The sequence below is a fragment of the Aquarana catesbeiana genome, linkage group LG01 (genome assembly GCF_042186555.1).
Source record: "Aquarana catesbeiana isolate 2022-GZ linkage group LG01, ASM4218655v1, whole genome shotgun sequence".
Classification (NCBI taxonomy): Eukaryota; Metazoa; Chordata; class Amphibia; order Anura; family Ranidae; genus Aquarana; species Aquarana catesbeiana.
In genome coordinates, this window is record NC_133324.1 from 538,452,174 (window position 1) to 538,468,803 (window position 16,630).

Consider the following 16,630-nt stretch of genomic DNA (forward strand, 5'->3'; position numbering starts at 1 on the left):
CTGTCAATATGGGGTGCTGTGTTTACATGAATGAGGAAAAAACATTAGATTTTAGCAAATGGCTGCAATATAACAAAGAGTGAGAAATTTAAGGGGGTCTGAATACTTTCTGTCCCCACTGTATATCCAGTGTATCCAGTTTAGCTAGATCTCATCACCGACCGTTCCTGCTGTACTGTTTCTATTTCTAATATACTTCAGGCAGCCAGTTGATTCAGTTAGCTGCAGTGTATATATATAGTCTAGCCAAGCCTATACCTGACTGTAGGCCATTCCTGGAGTACGTGTTCAAAGACACTTTCAGGCAGGTGACTCAGTGATGTGCAGCTCATAAAATATATATCCACTGCATTGTAGTCCAGCCAAGCCTATACCTGACAGTAGGCCATTCCTGGAGTGCATGTTCAAAGACACTTTCAGGCAGGTGACTCAGTGAGCTGCAGTCCATTCAATATATATATATATTTATATATATATATATAGATATATATATATATATATATATATATATCTATATATATATATATACAGGCTTGTATATATTTATATATATATATAGATATATATATATATATCTATATATATATATAGTCTGGCCTGTTCTAGTACTGTTTTTAGTAAACTTCAGGCGTTGTTTTGCTAATCTAATTGTACAGTATGTCTGGAAGGTCACCAAGGAGAGGCAGATGCTCACCGGCCTCTAAAAGAGGGCAAGCAGGCTCTGTGTCTACAGCCAACAGTGTTGGTCGTGGACACGGTGCATCCTCAGCACGTGGCCGTGGGGCACACTTTTTTCGGCAGCTGGCCGTGTTGAGCCACAGCATGCAGAAGAGTTGTTAGAGTGGATGACCAAGCTGTCCTCATCCTCCTCATCCTCTGTCACCCAGGCTCAGGGTACTTTGTCTGCCAATGCAGCTGCCAAAGCAGCCTCTTCCATTGGCTCAATGTCATCAGTCACTCCTTCCCTAGCCCCACCATCATGCCCTGAGGAATCCCCCGAACTGTTCGACCACAGTGTAGGGTACATGCTGCTGGAGGATGCGCAGCATTTTGAAGGCTATGATGATGGTACCCAGGTTGAGGATGAAGGCAGTAACATGAGCCCAGAGAGAGGGGGTGTCCAAGAAGGACAAGAAACTGGCAGTCATGTCCCCCCAGCTGCAGCACACTGCCAGGTTTGCTCCAGTGGCGAGGAGGGAGGGGATGATGAGGTCACTGACTCTATGTGGGTGCCAGATAGAAAAGAGGAGGGGGAGGAAGAGGCACATCTCCAATGAGGCAGGATGCCCTCCAGGGGCCAACTTAAGGGCAGGCAACCAACTGCATCACACCGCAGAGCTCCGCATGCGCAGGGTGCATTTTTCCAAAAGTTCTTTGGTGTGGGCCTTTTTTAGATGTGTGCAGCAGATCACACCATTGCTGTTTGCAACATATGTCTGAAGCGTATCAAGCGTACCAAAACAGCAGCTGCTTGGGCACCACATGCTTGACCAGACATATGTCGAGCTCCCATGCAGTCCGTTGGCAACAGTACTTAAAAGACCCACACCAAAGAACAAGGCGGACCTCTCCTTGCTCCTCATCAGCTGGGATCTCCAACCCCACTATAACTTCAGTCCTATCATGTACCTGGTAGAAGAGCCTGAATGGACGAGCAAGGCCTCCCTTACACCTTTGACTTGGGACCTCTGATAGTGGGAACAGAAGGCGCCAAGGTACAGAGTCGCATGAGTGGCAAGAGTCTTTAACTGGTAGCTGGACGAACAGTCCTGGAAGGGCTGGAGAAGACAGTGGTAGACTTCAGCAGGAAGACCGACAGGCAGGCAGCTGGTGCGGATGGCAGTAATTAGGAAGCAAGGTCAGGCAGGCTGGGTCATACACGGCTAGGACAATCGGATGCAGGATGCAGGCAGGATCGTAGTCAGGAGGCAAGCCAAGGTCAAAAGCCAGATCAGCAAACAGGAGCCAAGGAGAAGACAGGCGGATGGTCACAGAACAAGCCGGGGTCGGTGCAGGTGGAGATCAAGGGATGGTCAAGACAAGCTGGATAGGTAACAGGGATCAAGATACAGGTTTTCAGGAAACAGGATGCACAGAGCTGAAGACAAAGCAGCACTGGGGCTGGGTACTGGCTGTGCCTAAATAGACTCACTGGCGCCAGCGTCGCTCACGTGTGCGCACGAGCGTCGACGTGCACACGGGTGCGCGCGAGCGTCGACGTGCACACGGGTGCGCGACGGCTTCTGTTTGCGCACCAGTTCGTGCATGCGCACTTCTATGCACCAAGGCCCGATTCCTATGGGCAACAGGAATGCGTGTATTTCTGCACCTCAAAGCTCTTGTAGGGAGGTGGATCTCTCTGCTGGTATGTGCATCCTGACAAGTCCTTTCAGAGACCAGCACTGAGAGAAATGAAGATGTAGAATTAGGTGTTCCAAGCACTTGCGGGCAACCTGCTAGTGGTACACCAACATCTGATTGCGGCAGGCAAATTACCCTACCCCAGTTGCTAAACCGGCGAAAGAAAATCGTTCTCTGCCATCCACATGCTCAGCGGCTGAATGCTAGTTTGGCTAAATTGCTAGCACTCCAACTGCTGCCTTTTCATCTGGTAGACTCTGCCCCTTTTTGAGAATTTGTGAAATGTGTGGTACCTCAGTGGCAGGTTCCCAAATGACAATTTTTTTCTCGGAAGGCCATTCCAGCTCGCTACCGACATGTGGAAGGCAATGTCTTGGCCTCGTTGGACAGGGAGGTCAGCGGTAAGGTGCATATTACCGCTGACTCATGGTCCAGCAGGCATGGACAGGGATGTTACCTTTCTTTCACGGCGCACTGGGTAACCCTGCTGGCAGCTGTGAAGGATGCAGGACAGGTTGCAGTATTGTTGGAGCTTGTTCCACCACCACGCCTCCAAAATGCTGGTAGTGGTGATTCTGCCACACCTCTCTCCTCCAGTCCCCCCTCTTCTTCTTCCTCTATGGCCTATTCCTGTGCAGATTTGTCCTCGGAACCAGCGGTGCTCTGTAGGCATTCTAGGGGCTACGCAAGCACTCAGGCAAAAAGTTGGTCTGCTTAGGGGACAGGAGCCACACTGGGGCAGAGATTCTGGCAGCTCTGCAGGGGCAGGCTCCAAGGTGGTTGACGCCACACCAGCTTCAGCCAGGAATGGTGGTTTGCGACAATGGCGCCAACCTCCTCCTTGCCCTCCGACAGGGACACTTCACCCATGTTCCCTGTTTGGCTCACATCCTTAATTTGGTGGTGCAGCGGTTCTTGTGCAGGTACCCGGGCTTACAGGATCTCCTGAGGCAGGCCAGGAAAGTCTGTGGGCATTTCCGACGGTCATATAATGCCAGTGCTCGGCTGGCGGACCTCCAAAAGGAATGCAACCTGCCCAAGAACCACCTCATCTGTGACATGCCCAAGAGGTGGAACTCAACGTTGGCAATGCTGCAGCGGCTGCACATGCAGCAGAGGGCCATCAATGAATACCTGTGCGAGTATGGCACCAAGACAGGGTCAGGGTAGCTTGGCTTTTTTTTGCCATGCCAGTGGCTCATGATCAAGGATGTATGAACTGTCCTGTCACCATTTGAGGAGGACACGAGGATGGTGAGCAATGACAGTGCATGCATCAGTGATACTGTCCCTCTTGTCTACCTGTTGGAGCACACGCTGCATGGAATAATGGACAGGGCACTTGAGGCAGAACAGAGGGAGGAAGAGGAGGACTTCCTTACCTCTCAAGGCCCCCTTTATCGAGACAGTATTTCTGCAGGCCCGCCTATCACACAGGAGGATTGTGTCAGCATGGAGGTCGAGCCTGGCACTCAGCATCAGCAGCAGTCTTCAAGGGATCGTTTTCAGACCCCAGAAACCCATGGACTTGTACGTGGCTGGCAGGAGGTGGCTGCGGATCAGGTCTTCCTTAGTGACCCAGAGGACTCTGAACCAAATGCCTCAGCAAACCTACGCTGCATGGCCTCCCTGATCCTGCAATTCCTGCGAAAGGACCCTCTAATTCGTGGTATCAATGAGAGGGATCAGTATTGGCTGGCAACCCTTCTTGATCCATGTTACAAGGATAAGGTGGCGGAACTTATCCAGGCGTCGCAGAGGTAACCGAAGATGAAACATCTTCGGGAGGCCTTGCAGAAAGGTTTGTGCAATGCGTTTCCAGAGCCTGGGAGGTTACAATTTCCATGTCCTCCTGGACAACGTGTTGCTGAGGCTTCGGTCAGTCACAGAAGGAGCGGTGGAGAAGGTGGCTGTCTGACCCATGCGTTCAGACAATTTTTTACTCTGCAGCCCCAAGGTCTAATCGGTTCCAGCAACCATTCACAGCGTCTGTTGTACATGGTGCAGGAATACCTAGGGGCAAGATCAGACTTGGAGACCTTTCCAACCAAAAATCCACTGGGTTACTGGGTCTTGAGGATCGATTACTTGCGCAGAGCTTCCACAGTATGCAATTGAGCTACTGGCCTGTCCTGCATCCAGTGTTCTTTCGGAATGCACATTCGGTGCCACTGGAGGCTTTGTAACTGATCACAGAGTGCGCCTGTCCACCGAATTGGTTGATCGGCTCACCTTCATAAAAATGAATCAGTCTTGGATCACCAGCTACCAAGCACCTGATGCTGATGTAACCGACTCATTTTTTTATGAATATGAGATCCCTTGAAGACTGCCTATGCTGATGCTGAGTGACTATCCTGGTATGCTGAGTGACTATCCTATCCTATTCCTCCTCAGTGTTCATGTTGAGAGCTTCTAAGAACATTTTTGGTTCTGGGCACCACCACCAGTGGCTAATGCCCAATTTTTCTGCCCCTGTTTAACAGGAGCGTGTAATTACAACTTTTGCTGTAATATTTTGAAGCAGGGCTCGTTCCTGCGCTCAACAAGAGTATCTGTGAGAGGTTGCAGTGTTGTGGCACCACCACCACTGCCTAACCCCCAATTTTTCTGCCCCTGTTTAACAGGGGCATGTAATTACAATTTTTGCTGTAATATTTTGCAGCAGGGCTCGTTCCTGCGTTCAACAAGAGTATCTGTGAGGGGTTGCAGTGTTGTGGCACCACCACCAGTGGCTAAGGCCCAATTTTTCTGCCCGTTTAACAGGGGCATGTAATTACAATTTTTGCTGTAATATTTTGCAGCAGGGCTCATTCCTGCGCTCAACAAGAGTATCTGTGAGGGGTTGCAGTTTTGTGGCACCACCAGTGGCTAAGGTCCAATTTTTCTGCTCCTGTTTAACAGGGACGTGTAATTACAATTTTTGATGTAATATTTTGCAGCAGGGCTCGTTCCTGCACTCAACAAGAGTATCTGTGAGGGGTTCCAGTGTTGTGGCACCACCACCACTGCCTAAGGCCCAATTTTTCTGCCCCTGTTCAACAGGGGCGTGTAATTACAATTTTTGATCAAATATTTCACAGCAGCACCTGTTCCTGCGCTCAACAAAAGTATCTGTGAGGCTTTACAGTGTTGTGCCACCACCACCGCCTAAGGCCCAATTTTTCTGCCCCTGTTTAACAGGGGCATGTAATTACAATTCTTGATATAATATTTCACAGCAGGGCCCATTCCAGCGCCCAGCAAGAGTAATGCCCCGTACACATGATCGGACATAGATCGGACATTCCGACAACAAAATCCATGGATTTTTTCCGACGGATGTTGGCTCAAACTTGTTTTGCATACACACGGTCACACAAAGTTGTCGGAATTTCCAATCGCCAAGAACACAGTCACGTACACCACGTACAATGAGACTATAAAAGGGCAGTTCAGAAACAAGCGCGGCACCCTTTGGGCTCCTTTTGCTAATCTCATGTTAGTAAAAGTTTGGTGAGAGATGATTCGCGCTTTTTCAGACTCGTGGCTTTCAGATCGTTTTCTGCTGTTCAGTTTGTGCTTGTGGGTTTGTATCTGGTCTTCAGTGCGTGCAGCGAGTACAATTGACTTGTCATTGTGTTCGTGTTCGTTCGTTACTGATTTTCAGGTCGCTCTTCACAGGCCTTGCTGTTCTTCAGTGTGTTCTGTTACTCTGTTCTGAGCAGCCGACCGTTTTGCGGTACTTGGCAACGAGGAGAAGCCTGCAGGGCCTCAAGTTCTCGACAGGCATCTCCCCCCAGGCTCTGGGGATCATTATCCCAGAGACCTGTTCTGACATCATCCAGGTCCTGCAGAAGGAGTTTATTAAGGTAAGATTTTTATCCTTTAACATCACATTTTATTGTATTTAATGTTTGCTAATGTATTGTATTTCTTTCCTCATTCCCTAATTACCATGATTGTAATATGCTGTGAATGTCCCCTTTGTCCTCATGCATGCTGGATTCTTATGTAGTTTTGTTTTCGTCCTTCATACATATTTGCCTTCACTTACCTCCCCAGCATGCTCTCCTGGGCCTATATTCACCTCGTGTAGTCATTTAACAATGTATTTTGCCAGCTCCATAGTAGTGCTTTACCCTAAACACCCCCTAAAATGTGTAAAAATTAGATTTGTGCTTTAAATTGTGGCATAGTGCCAGAGGTTTTTTTTTGTGTCCCAAAATCATTTGGAACCCTCCCTCCCCCCCAACTGCTAACTCAGCTGATACCAATCCTCTATCTGCTGACTTTGCCAAACCCATACACACTATACCCACCTCTTTTGTGGTCATATTTATGAATGAATTCCCCAAAGCATGTAGTGCAAGGGCCTGCCTGAATACTTTCAAATGTTAATGTTTAAAGTTTTTGTATCCTATTATTATCTTGATAGGTAATATCACAACGTAAAAATGTGCTAAAATGTGTACAGTGTGTATTTAACTCTTTGTATTATGACACCTCTTACCTGTCCAGTGGGCTGCCAATAGTGTAAAGTAAGGAGGGGCTGACCAAAGTAATCCACATTATTTAGGCATTCATCTCTCAATGAAGTGGAGAGGGTTACCTGTCCAAAACATCTCCCCAACCCATAAAATTTTACAAATGGCCCATGAGAGGGGGGGAGGAGGAATCTGATAGGTGGACCTTATACCTTTGTCTTTAAATACTCCCTAAAATAAATGTTATACTGATGTTGGCCAAGAATGTTTGTGTCTAATCTGTTTTCCATGTTGATGTGCAAAATTATTAATTTTTTTTTTTGGTTTGACTCCACAGTTTCCTTCCACGTCACAGGAATGGCAGACTGTGGCCTCCCACTTTGCCCAGCGGTGGGACTTTCCTAACTGCGGAGGGGCAATTGATGGGAAACACATCCACATCATCCCACCACCCAACTCGGGGTCATACTATTACAACTATAAAGGGTTCAATAGTATTGTGATGTTGGCAGTGGTGTCGGCTACTTACAAGTTCCTGTATGTGGACGTGGGGAAGAATGGCCGGATGTCAGATGGTGGAGTCATTGCCCAGATGGAGTTTTACAGGTGTCTCCAGATTGGCAGCTTGGACTTGCCACCTCCAGAAGACAATGTGAAAGGACTCCCATTCGTCTTTGTTGCGGATGAAGCGTTTGCGCTGGGGGACCATCTTATGCGGCCATTCCCTATGAGGATCCTTACCCCGGACCAGAGGGTTTTTAATTACCGGCTGGCCAGAGCCAGAAGAGTGGAGGAGAACACGTTTGGAATCATGGCTAGCCGGTTCCGCCTATTTCTTACACCCATACATATGGCGGAGTATAAACTCAATCATATCATCCTGGCTTGCTGTGTTCTACACAACTTTTTAAGGACAAATTCTGCAAACTATGCTGGCTCAGTTGGGCCTGAATCCGGAATTCATGTAAATGAACCAACCCTGACAGCGCTTGAACCTGGCCGTCCTGGCTTGCCCCCCCGAGTGCCCGCGAGGTCCGTCTAAGATACCTTGAATACTTTGTGGGTAGGGGGGCCATCAATATGCCAGACAATGTCTGAGACATTTTTTAAATAAAAAATAATTTTAACTACTAAAATATTTGCTGACATTTACTGCTTGTGTTTCTTTTAGCTGACCCTGACATAAATTTGGGGAGTCCTGAAAATGGCGTGATTGTGTAACATTAGAAAGCACTGTTGGGTGTTATTTATTAAAGGCAAAGACACTTTGCACTACAAGTGCACTTGAGACTGCACTGAAACGGCACTTGTAGTGCAAAGTGCATTTGCCCTTAGGAAATAACCCCCATTGTCACAGAACACCACAATTTTACCACAACAAAAGTTTTGGAGCATTGAAAGAAGAAGCCACACATTCTTGATTATCAATCGTTTTAATACCAGCACAATCACATGTGCATTTCTAAAAGGTTTTTAAAACAAACCAACATGTTTGTTGTATAACAATTTTTTTGGGTCACATTAAAGTGGAGTTCCACCCAAAAATGGAGCTTCCACATTTTGGATTCCCCCCCCCCTCCGGTGTCACATTTGGCACCTTTCAGGAGGGAGGAGGGAGCAGATACCTGTCTAATACAGGTATTTGCTCCCACTTCCTGGCATAGATCATCGAGGTGATTGCGGTGACCTACGCCACTTCCGCCGCCTACCCCGTCCTCCCCCGCTGTATTCTGTGAGACACAGAATACAGCAGGGACCTGAGAGGATGTGCAGCGCGACTCGAGCATGCGCAGTAGGGAACCAGGAAGTGAATCCGCACGGCTTCACTTCCTTATTCCCTTACCGAGGATGGCGGCGGGAGCAGCCGAGAGCCGAAGGACGGATTGGCTTCGGCTGCCGACACCGCGGGCTCCCTGGACAGGTAAGTGTCCATGTATTAAAAGTCATCAGCTGCAGTATTTGTAGCTGCTAGCTTTTAATATTTTTTTTTCAGCAAACCTCCGCTTTAATAAATGTAGAAATGTCCATTTAAGGTAAAACAGCCATGTTTAAAAGCAACAAGAAATACACAAATCTGGAACTTACAAAGTTCAACTTTGTTTGAAATTGAAGGCAATATCAGACATGAGTATTTATAAACTGTGTTTGATATTGCGTTCAGATGGGGTGAAGTCACCCCTGGAAAAGCCAAATTTTGAAGATGCACACAAATTGCCGAATGTCAACATGTGCTAGCTGCCATCACGGGGGATCAATGGACGTGTTTTGGGGGTGCAACCCCTTCCTCTCAGCTACTTTATTTTGGGGGTGCAACCCCTTCCTCTCAGCTACTTTATTATTGAGGAAGGGGTTGCACCCCCAAAACGCATACATTGATATCCCGTGATGGCAGATAGCACATGTAGACACACTGTGTGCATCTTCAAAATTTGGCTTTTCGATAATATGTCAAAAAATGTGAAAAATTTTTAGATTAAAAAAAGTACAAAAAAGTAAGAGATTTGGAGGTGTTTTAAACTCTCCCTAAAACATCAATGATGTTCTTCATTTTGTTTTGAACATCATTGATGTTTTTCTGGATGTTTTCCAAGTCCCTATTATACCCCATGATCTCCCCAATCAGGATCTGGGCACTCTCACTGGTGAAATGACCTGGATCCACAACATCACGATCACCTAAAAATATAGAAACAAAAACACCATGTATTATAAATATGCAGACATCCATCTCTTACCTGAGCCTGTGGTCGCAGACACTCACCTGTTGTGGTGACAATTTCCACCACGTCACCCTTCTCCTCCTCCTCCTGTTGGCTTTGGTGGATTTCCACTTCCTCATGAGGCGGGGGGTTTGTGGTCTCCTCAAATGAGTGGTCTCCTCCGAGTCTTTTCTCCCCTATGAAAAAAAAAATAGGTATACTTAGCACAAAGATATTTTATGCCAGAAATAGGAATATGAAACATTGCATGGAAGTGGGGTACAATTGTCTCTTTTGGCAGAGTTGCAAGATGACAAAATATTTTTTTACTTTGTCAAGCTTGAATACTTACCTGTTTTGGACAAGCTTCACAGATGGAGACACCCCTATAGTATCCACTGGAGCACCTGTGTGGGCCCCCCTAATAAAAAGGGTGTTCTTGTGTCCCACACTAGTGCTCCAGCGTCCAGATGTGTAAACAGCTACTGAGTGTCCTCTCCTTACCAGAATCTAGTTTGCATTTCATTCTAGTTAACAACCCATCTAGACAACAAAATTATTTGAAGAGAAGTAGGCTATCAAGAATGTATTCAAATGCATATGTCCAAAACATGGTGTTTTCTATGCCGAACGAACAATGTTTCATACGAACGAATAATGTGCCCATGAACATGAAAGTTCCCATTTTAAACTGCACAACAGTTAAGAAAAGCACATGAAGCAGCACGAACGTTAGAAAAATAAAGAATAGGTACACAGGACAACTACTTACTTTTTTGCAGCACTTTCCTGATCCTTCTGTACTGTTCGTGCTCCCTTAATTTGAGGTCCGACCACCGCTTCCTCAGCTGATCCTTGGATCGTCATACCCCAAAATTCTTCTGCAGACTCTTGACAACGTTCGCCATGATCTTGGCCTTTCTGACATTGGGGTTGGGGTAAGGTCTATATTTCCTGGCATAGTCGGCCCTTTTCAGGATGTCGACCATCTACAATATCTCCCCAAAGGACATATTTGAGGCCTTAAATCATCTTCTCTCGGGCTTTTCTCCTCCTCCTCGTTGCTGTAATTATCACGCACCTGTTCTGTCTCCGCCATGTGCTCTTCCCCCACTGCGCCAAACGAGAGGCAGGGGGCGGGGAATAGACTAGAAAGAACGTCAGGGGCAGGTGGCGTTTCACGCGTGCATAGTACGTACGATCTGTGAGTGGAGGAAGGAGTATCGGAAGCGCCGATCGTGATAACGAAGGTAAAATTTAAACTTGGGCCTATACTGCTTATAGATTGAGGCCTATATTGGGACAAGATTAGGAGACTTTAGCCTGACATTAGGGTTTGTCTTGTGTATTGCAGATAAAATGGATGACTTCAATGACCACAACTTCCTCCCCCTGTTCATAGACAAGTACAGGGAGCGGCCCTGTCTGTGGCAGGTCAAACACCCACAATATATTCATAAACAAAAGAGGCAGGCAGCCCTGGAGAAACTGCTGGAGTTGGTGAAGCCGGTGGTCCCCACGGCAATCATCCCCTATTTAAAAGCCAAAATTGGTGGCCTGAGGAGCACTTATCTTAGGGAGCGCAAAAAGGTCACGGATTCCCAGAGATCAGGAGCTGCAGCAGATGATGTTTATGTCCACAGGCTATGAGAGGCTGCGATTTCTGTCAGACCAGACTGAAGTCAGGGAATCCCTCTCAACCCTTCCTTCCACTCTTCCTTCCACCCTATCTTCCACCCCAGCTGAGGCTTCCGATGTCCAACCTGGGACTTTCAGCCAGGAAGAAGTGGAGGAGCCCAGCTGGAGTCAGGTATAGCATTCTTCTACAGATTTCTGGTCAATAAATAAATGATGTTTTACTAGATTTTATTATTTATCACTAACTGCTGATTTAATAAAGTGTTTTACATATCAATAGACAGTAGTGGGCAAAAATAATTGGGACAACAATGAAAAATGCTGGGCTCAGAATGATAGTCTGTTATATTTGTTTACATTCAATTTGCAACAGTCATGAGGTGAAAATTGTGTGAGATTGATGAAGAAAAAACTAAAACGATGTCCCTTTTTCATACACAGGAAGACCTCAGCCAGAAGGAGGCTGTGGAATGTGGCACACAGGAGGAGGCTGTGGAATGTGACAGCCAGGAGCAGGCGGGGGTTAGTGGCAGCCAGGAGGAGGCGGGGCTAAGTGGCAGCCAGGAGAAGGCCGGGCCCAGTAGGAGCCTTACCGAATCGCAGGTCCCTCCCCTCCGCCTTCCAAACAAAAGACCCAGGAAGGGGAGTAACATGCAGGATTCAGCCCTCAGGCTGATTCAAGAGTCTTCTACGTCCCTCAGAGCCTTCCCCACTCCTGAAGAGGCCTTTGCCTGCATGGCTGCCACAAAACTGGAGGACATGCAGGAGGGTCAAGCCTCATGTGTGAAGACCTTCTTTATAAAACCTTAACTAAGGGGGTGAGGGGCGAAATCACACCAAATACCCACCTGTGTGAGTTGCATCCTCCTCCTCCTCCTCCTGCCACAACTCCACAACCACAGACACAGCGTGGAAGGAAGCATGGAAGGAAGACCAGAGAGTGATGGCCCTGGGTTCAGTCTGGTCTGACAAAAGATGCAGGCTCTTGTATGACCACAGCCTGGGGACATACATGTCATCTGCTGCTGTTCATGATTCTCTTGGACTTCTGGACCAGATTGCACTCCCTTAGATATGGACTCCTCAGGCCACCAATTTTGCCATGAAATAATTGATGTGTGCCCTGGGGGCCAAAGGCTTCGGCAATTTCTGCTGTTTCTCCAGCGCTGCCACCCTCTTTCTTTAGTTATGAGCCCTTAATAAAGGAATTTTTTTTCAATTATACTCGCCTATGTGTGTTTTCTTTCTAAAAGGACAGTTTGTTTGTGAGGAGACAGGTACATTTCAAAAATACAATGTCAAATTAACAAGAGACACCAACACCAAGCAACCTCCTTGAGATTAAATAATACTCAATAATAATGGTGTTGTGGTAACTTGACACACAAAACACACCCAAAAATATTCTGGAGTTAAAAAAAAAAAATAAACATCAGGCTTGAAAAAAATACTAACCAAAAAAAACTAAAATAAAAAAAAAATTTGAATCTGATGTGACAATTACAAATATTAGATTCATGAAATCAAAAGAAATAATAAAGAAAGAAGTTTGTGAGAAGTCTGTGTGAATATGAGCAGCAAAACTACTTCATTCTTCTAGCACTATAAAGAAGAACAGAGTGTGCTGCATTAAACAAATTAAAACATTGCAGCCTGACAAAAGTGCTATATCCATTCCAAACGCTAATTTTACCAGACCGAGCAGTTCCGTCACGGAATTTCTTCTGAGCATGCGTGGCACTTTGTGCTTCGGAATTGTCCACACACGATCGGATTTTGTTGTCGGAAAATTTTATAGCCTGCTCTCAAACTTTGTGTGTCGGAAAATCCGATGGAAAAAGTCAGATGGAGCGCACACACGGTCGGAATTTCCGACAACAAGCTCTGAGCTCACAGGGCATAACTGTGAGGGCTTTCAGTGTTCTGGTACCACCAACACCTAAGGCCCAATTTTTCGCAAGAGTGTATAGTGTAGGCCGTATAGTGTATACATCGATCCCCTATTTTCAAAAATCCGACTTACAAACGACTCCTACTTACAAACGGAGGGAGACAACAGGAAGTGAGAGGAAATCCACATGAGCAGCAGTAAAAACAGGCAGTTGATCAGCATTTTAACCAGCCCCTAGCTGACCATCTACAAGCGAACATGGGAGCTGCTCAGGTCTATTTACATTGCCCCAGCCACAATGCTTTGTGGTGTGGTAATTTTAACTTGTTGATTGGTGAACTGCTCGGGTTCTAGAACATACAGGATCAAAATATGGTTTTGGGAACGTCTGCATGCATTTTTGTTAACACAAAAATCTTGCTTGAATATGCTAATTTGCAATATTGTCTTGTAGGAACCATTATGAGCAAGACCTAGATGGAGTGAGAAGCCCTCAACTTGAAGATTGTGAGGGTAAGTAGAGCTTTTTTGATATGCTACTATGTTTAAATTGTTTTTTAATTTTATTATTAGACCTTTAAAAAGGTTCTTCTCTTCAGGTTTAATCACGCAGTCTTTAATGGAGGATAAAACTGTTGAAGTATCTGTCAACATGCTGGTGGTTTCCACATTGTCGGCCTTTGTGGTAGGTGCAGTATTGTCAGGGCTAGCTGTGTGCTTGTTCAGCACACAGCAAAACACAAACCTTCAACAAAGACAGAAGGACAAGGATGGCAGCCTTATACTGGAATACCCTGTCAATAGTGTAAATGGAAACAACGATGCAAGCCATCCAGGGCAAAATCCTTTTTTCAGCTCTTTTAAGCAAAATGGTTGGAACCCTAGAAACAGCAATGAACACATTGGAATTCCACCTACTCCAGAACAGACTCCTCAACTGCACAAGAGAATTATCAATTCCCAAGACTATATAAAAAACTCTTTGCATGATCCATCTTCCAGTGTAGTCTACTATAATGTCCACCACTTTGCATCCTCTAATTTATCAGCTGGGCTTTCTGACTCACCAGTTGTACAATGTCTGCAGACTCACGGAGAAGATTCTCACTATACTCCGCTGCACTACCTACCCTTAAAGGAGGATAATCCTCATAATTCATCTCAACATGGAGAAAAAAATTGGCATTTACACCATTATAGCAATGACTCTTACTGCATTCCCCAACAAGAAAAGGATTCCTATAGTTTACCAATACCATTGGAAGAGCATAAATGTGTCCCAAAATATAGGAGCAACCCCAGCTATCTATTTAAATGCATCCAAGAGCATTCAGCTCAGCGTGGAGAAACATTTCACCAACAGTTTTCACAAGGGCATGGCTCACATTACTTTCCTGCAGATTTGCCCGTTCTTTGGTCTTCGAGTGAACACAGATGTGTGGTATCTTCTCCCACATCTGACATTTTTTGTAAGCAATTTTACCCAGACAGTCCTCAGCGTTGGAATACCCAATTGAAAAGAAATCTGACTTTTGGTGGGGATATCAGCTCCTCTTTTTCTAAAACTACACACATGCACTCAAAGCCACCCCACAGCATGACTACTGCATCAAGTTTAAAGTAATTGTTGGAGCATGGAATTCCACATACTGTACATCCAGTGACCCATAACATGGACATATGTTTTACAGAGGACAAAGTGTTAACAGTGATGTAAAAAAAGTGAGGGGTTTGGGTTTTAGAACATTAATTGCTCTTTCTTTTTCACTTGAAGAGATTTTAATAAGCATAAAATACCTCTCCATGAATGAGAGTTATTTACCTCATTGGCCAAGCACAATATGTAAAGATCTATCTTTTATTAAAATCTTTCGAAATAAAAAAAATGTGTGTTAGTTTACGCTTATATGCAGACAATATATTATGCATGATGTGTGATCTAGAAATGAAAGCCATGTGTCTGTAGGAAGTAAAGAGAGCTTAATAATGGGCATCCTGCCATTTAAATGTTAACCCTATATTCCCACAACTGTCTGAGAAAGGTGGGGCTGTTTTTGATGCAGTGGAAATGTATTCAACAAGTTAATTGTAGATTTCTTAGACCACAACCTATTTACACCCAGATACATTTATGTACGTTTAAGATCAATTCAGAATAAACACAATGTTAAAAAATTAATTAAACTATGGTGATTACTTCTATATATTGCTCAAGATGTGTGTAAACATACAGTATATACATATACAGTATAGTATGGGCAAAAAGAACCCTAGGATACTGGGAGCCTGATCAATGGAAAACTAAGTGGAGGAGACGGCCACTAGACATGTGCACTGCTGAAAAATTTGTTCGTTTTCGTTTCATTCGTTTTTGTTTTTTTTCGGAAATTTGAAAATTCCCAAATTGGGAAATTCAAAAATTCCCAAATTTGGAAGTTCGAAAATTCCAAAATTTGGAAATTCGAAAATTCCAAAATTTGGAAATTCCAAAATTTGGAAATTTTAAAACTCCAAAATTTGGAAATTTTAAAACTCCAAAATTTGGAAATTCCAAAATTCGGAAATTTGAAAATTCAAAAAATCGGAAAATCAGAATATCAGAAATTCGAATATTTGAAAATCCGAAAATAAGAAAGGAAAATCCAAAAATTCGAAAGAACGAAAATCCGAAAATCCAAAAATTCGAAATAATAACTAACTAATAATAACTAGGGATGAGCCGAACACCCCCCGGGTTGGTTCGCACCAGAACTTGCGAACAGGCAAAAAATTCGGCAGAACATGTGAACACCGTTAAAGGCTTTGGGACACGAACATGAAAAATCAAAAGTGCTCATTTTAAAGACTTATATGCAAGGTATTGTCATAAAAAGTGTTTGGGGACCTGGGTCCTGCCCAGGGGACATGTATCAATGGAATTTTTGTTTTTAAAACGGTCGTTTTTTCGAGATGAGTGATTTATTTAATGCTTAAAGTGAAACAATAAAAATGAAATATTCCTTTAAATATCGTTCCTGAGGGTGTCTATAGTATGCCTGCAAAGTGGCGCATTTTTCCCGTGTTTAGAACAGTACCACAGCAAAATGACATTTCTAAAGGAAAAATTGTCATTCAAAATGGGCCACTTTACAGGCATACTATAGACACCTCCCAGACACAATATTTAAAGGAATATTTTATTAAATTATTGGTATTGGAATTTCCTTTCAAATTTGCTTGTTAGTAAAAGTAATGAATACAAATTTATTTGAAGTTACGAATTATCCGAAATAACGAATGCCACATGTTACACGAATGTAACGGAATGAAATAATATTAAATAATAATAATAATAATAAATTCTTATTATTATTATTATTGTTATTTATTATTATTAATTTGTTACGTTCCATTTGTTTAGATACAGCATTCGTTATTATGGATAATTCGTAACTTCGGATAAATTCATATTCGCTATGTTCACTAACATCCAAATTTGAAAGGAAATTCCAATACCTATAATTTAATAGTTAGTAATAGTTAAGGTATTATTAGTTAATTATTATTTCAGATTTTCGAATTTTCAGGTTTTTGAA

At 44.3% G+C, this 16,630-nt stretch overlaps 1 protein-coding gene across 4 annotated transcripts in view; it reads left to right on the plus strand.

The window, feature by feature from the left end:
* Positions 1-15,380, plus strand: part of SEMA6B (semaphorin 6B) — a 1,880,978-nt gene extending 1,865,598 nt beyond the window's left edge. For 3 of the 4 annotated variants that reach the window (XM_073594838.1, XM_073594868.1, XM_073594858.1), the window contains 2 exons: positions 13,510-13,568; positions 13,655-15,379. In XM_073594838.1, the coding sequence (XP_073450939.1) occupies positions 13,510-13,568; positions 13,655-14,679 (1,084 nt within the window). In that variant the 3' untranslated portion in view covers positions 14,680-15,379. Of the gene's footprint in view, positions 1-13,509; positions 13,569-13,654 lie in introns of all 4 variants that reach the window. The other variant, XM_073594847.1, reaches the window with a different exon arrangement.
* Positions 15,381-16,630: the final 1,250 nt, after the last annotated feature.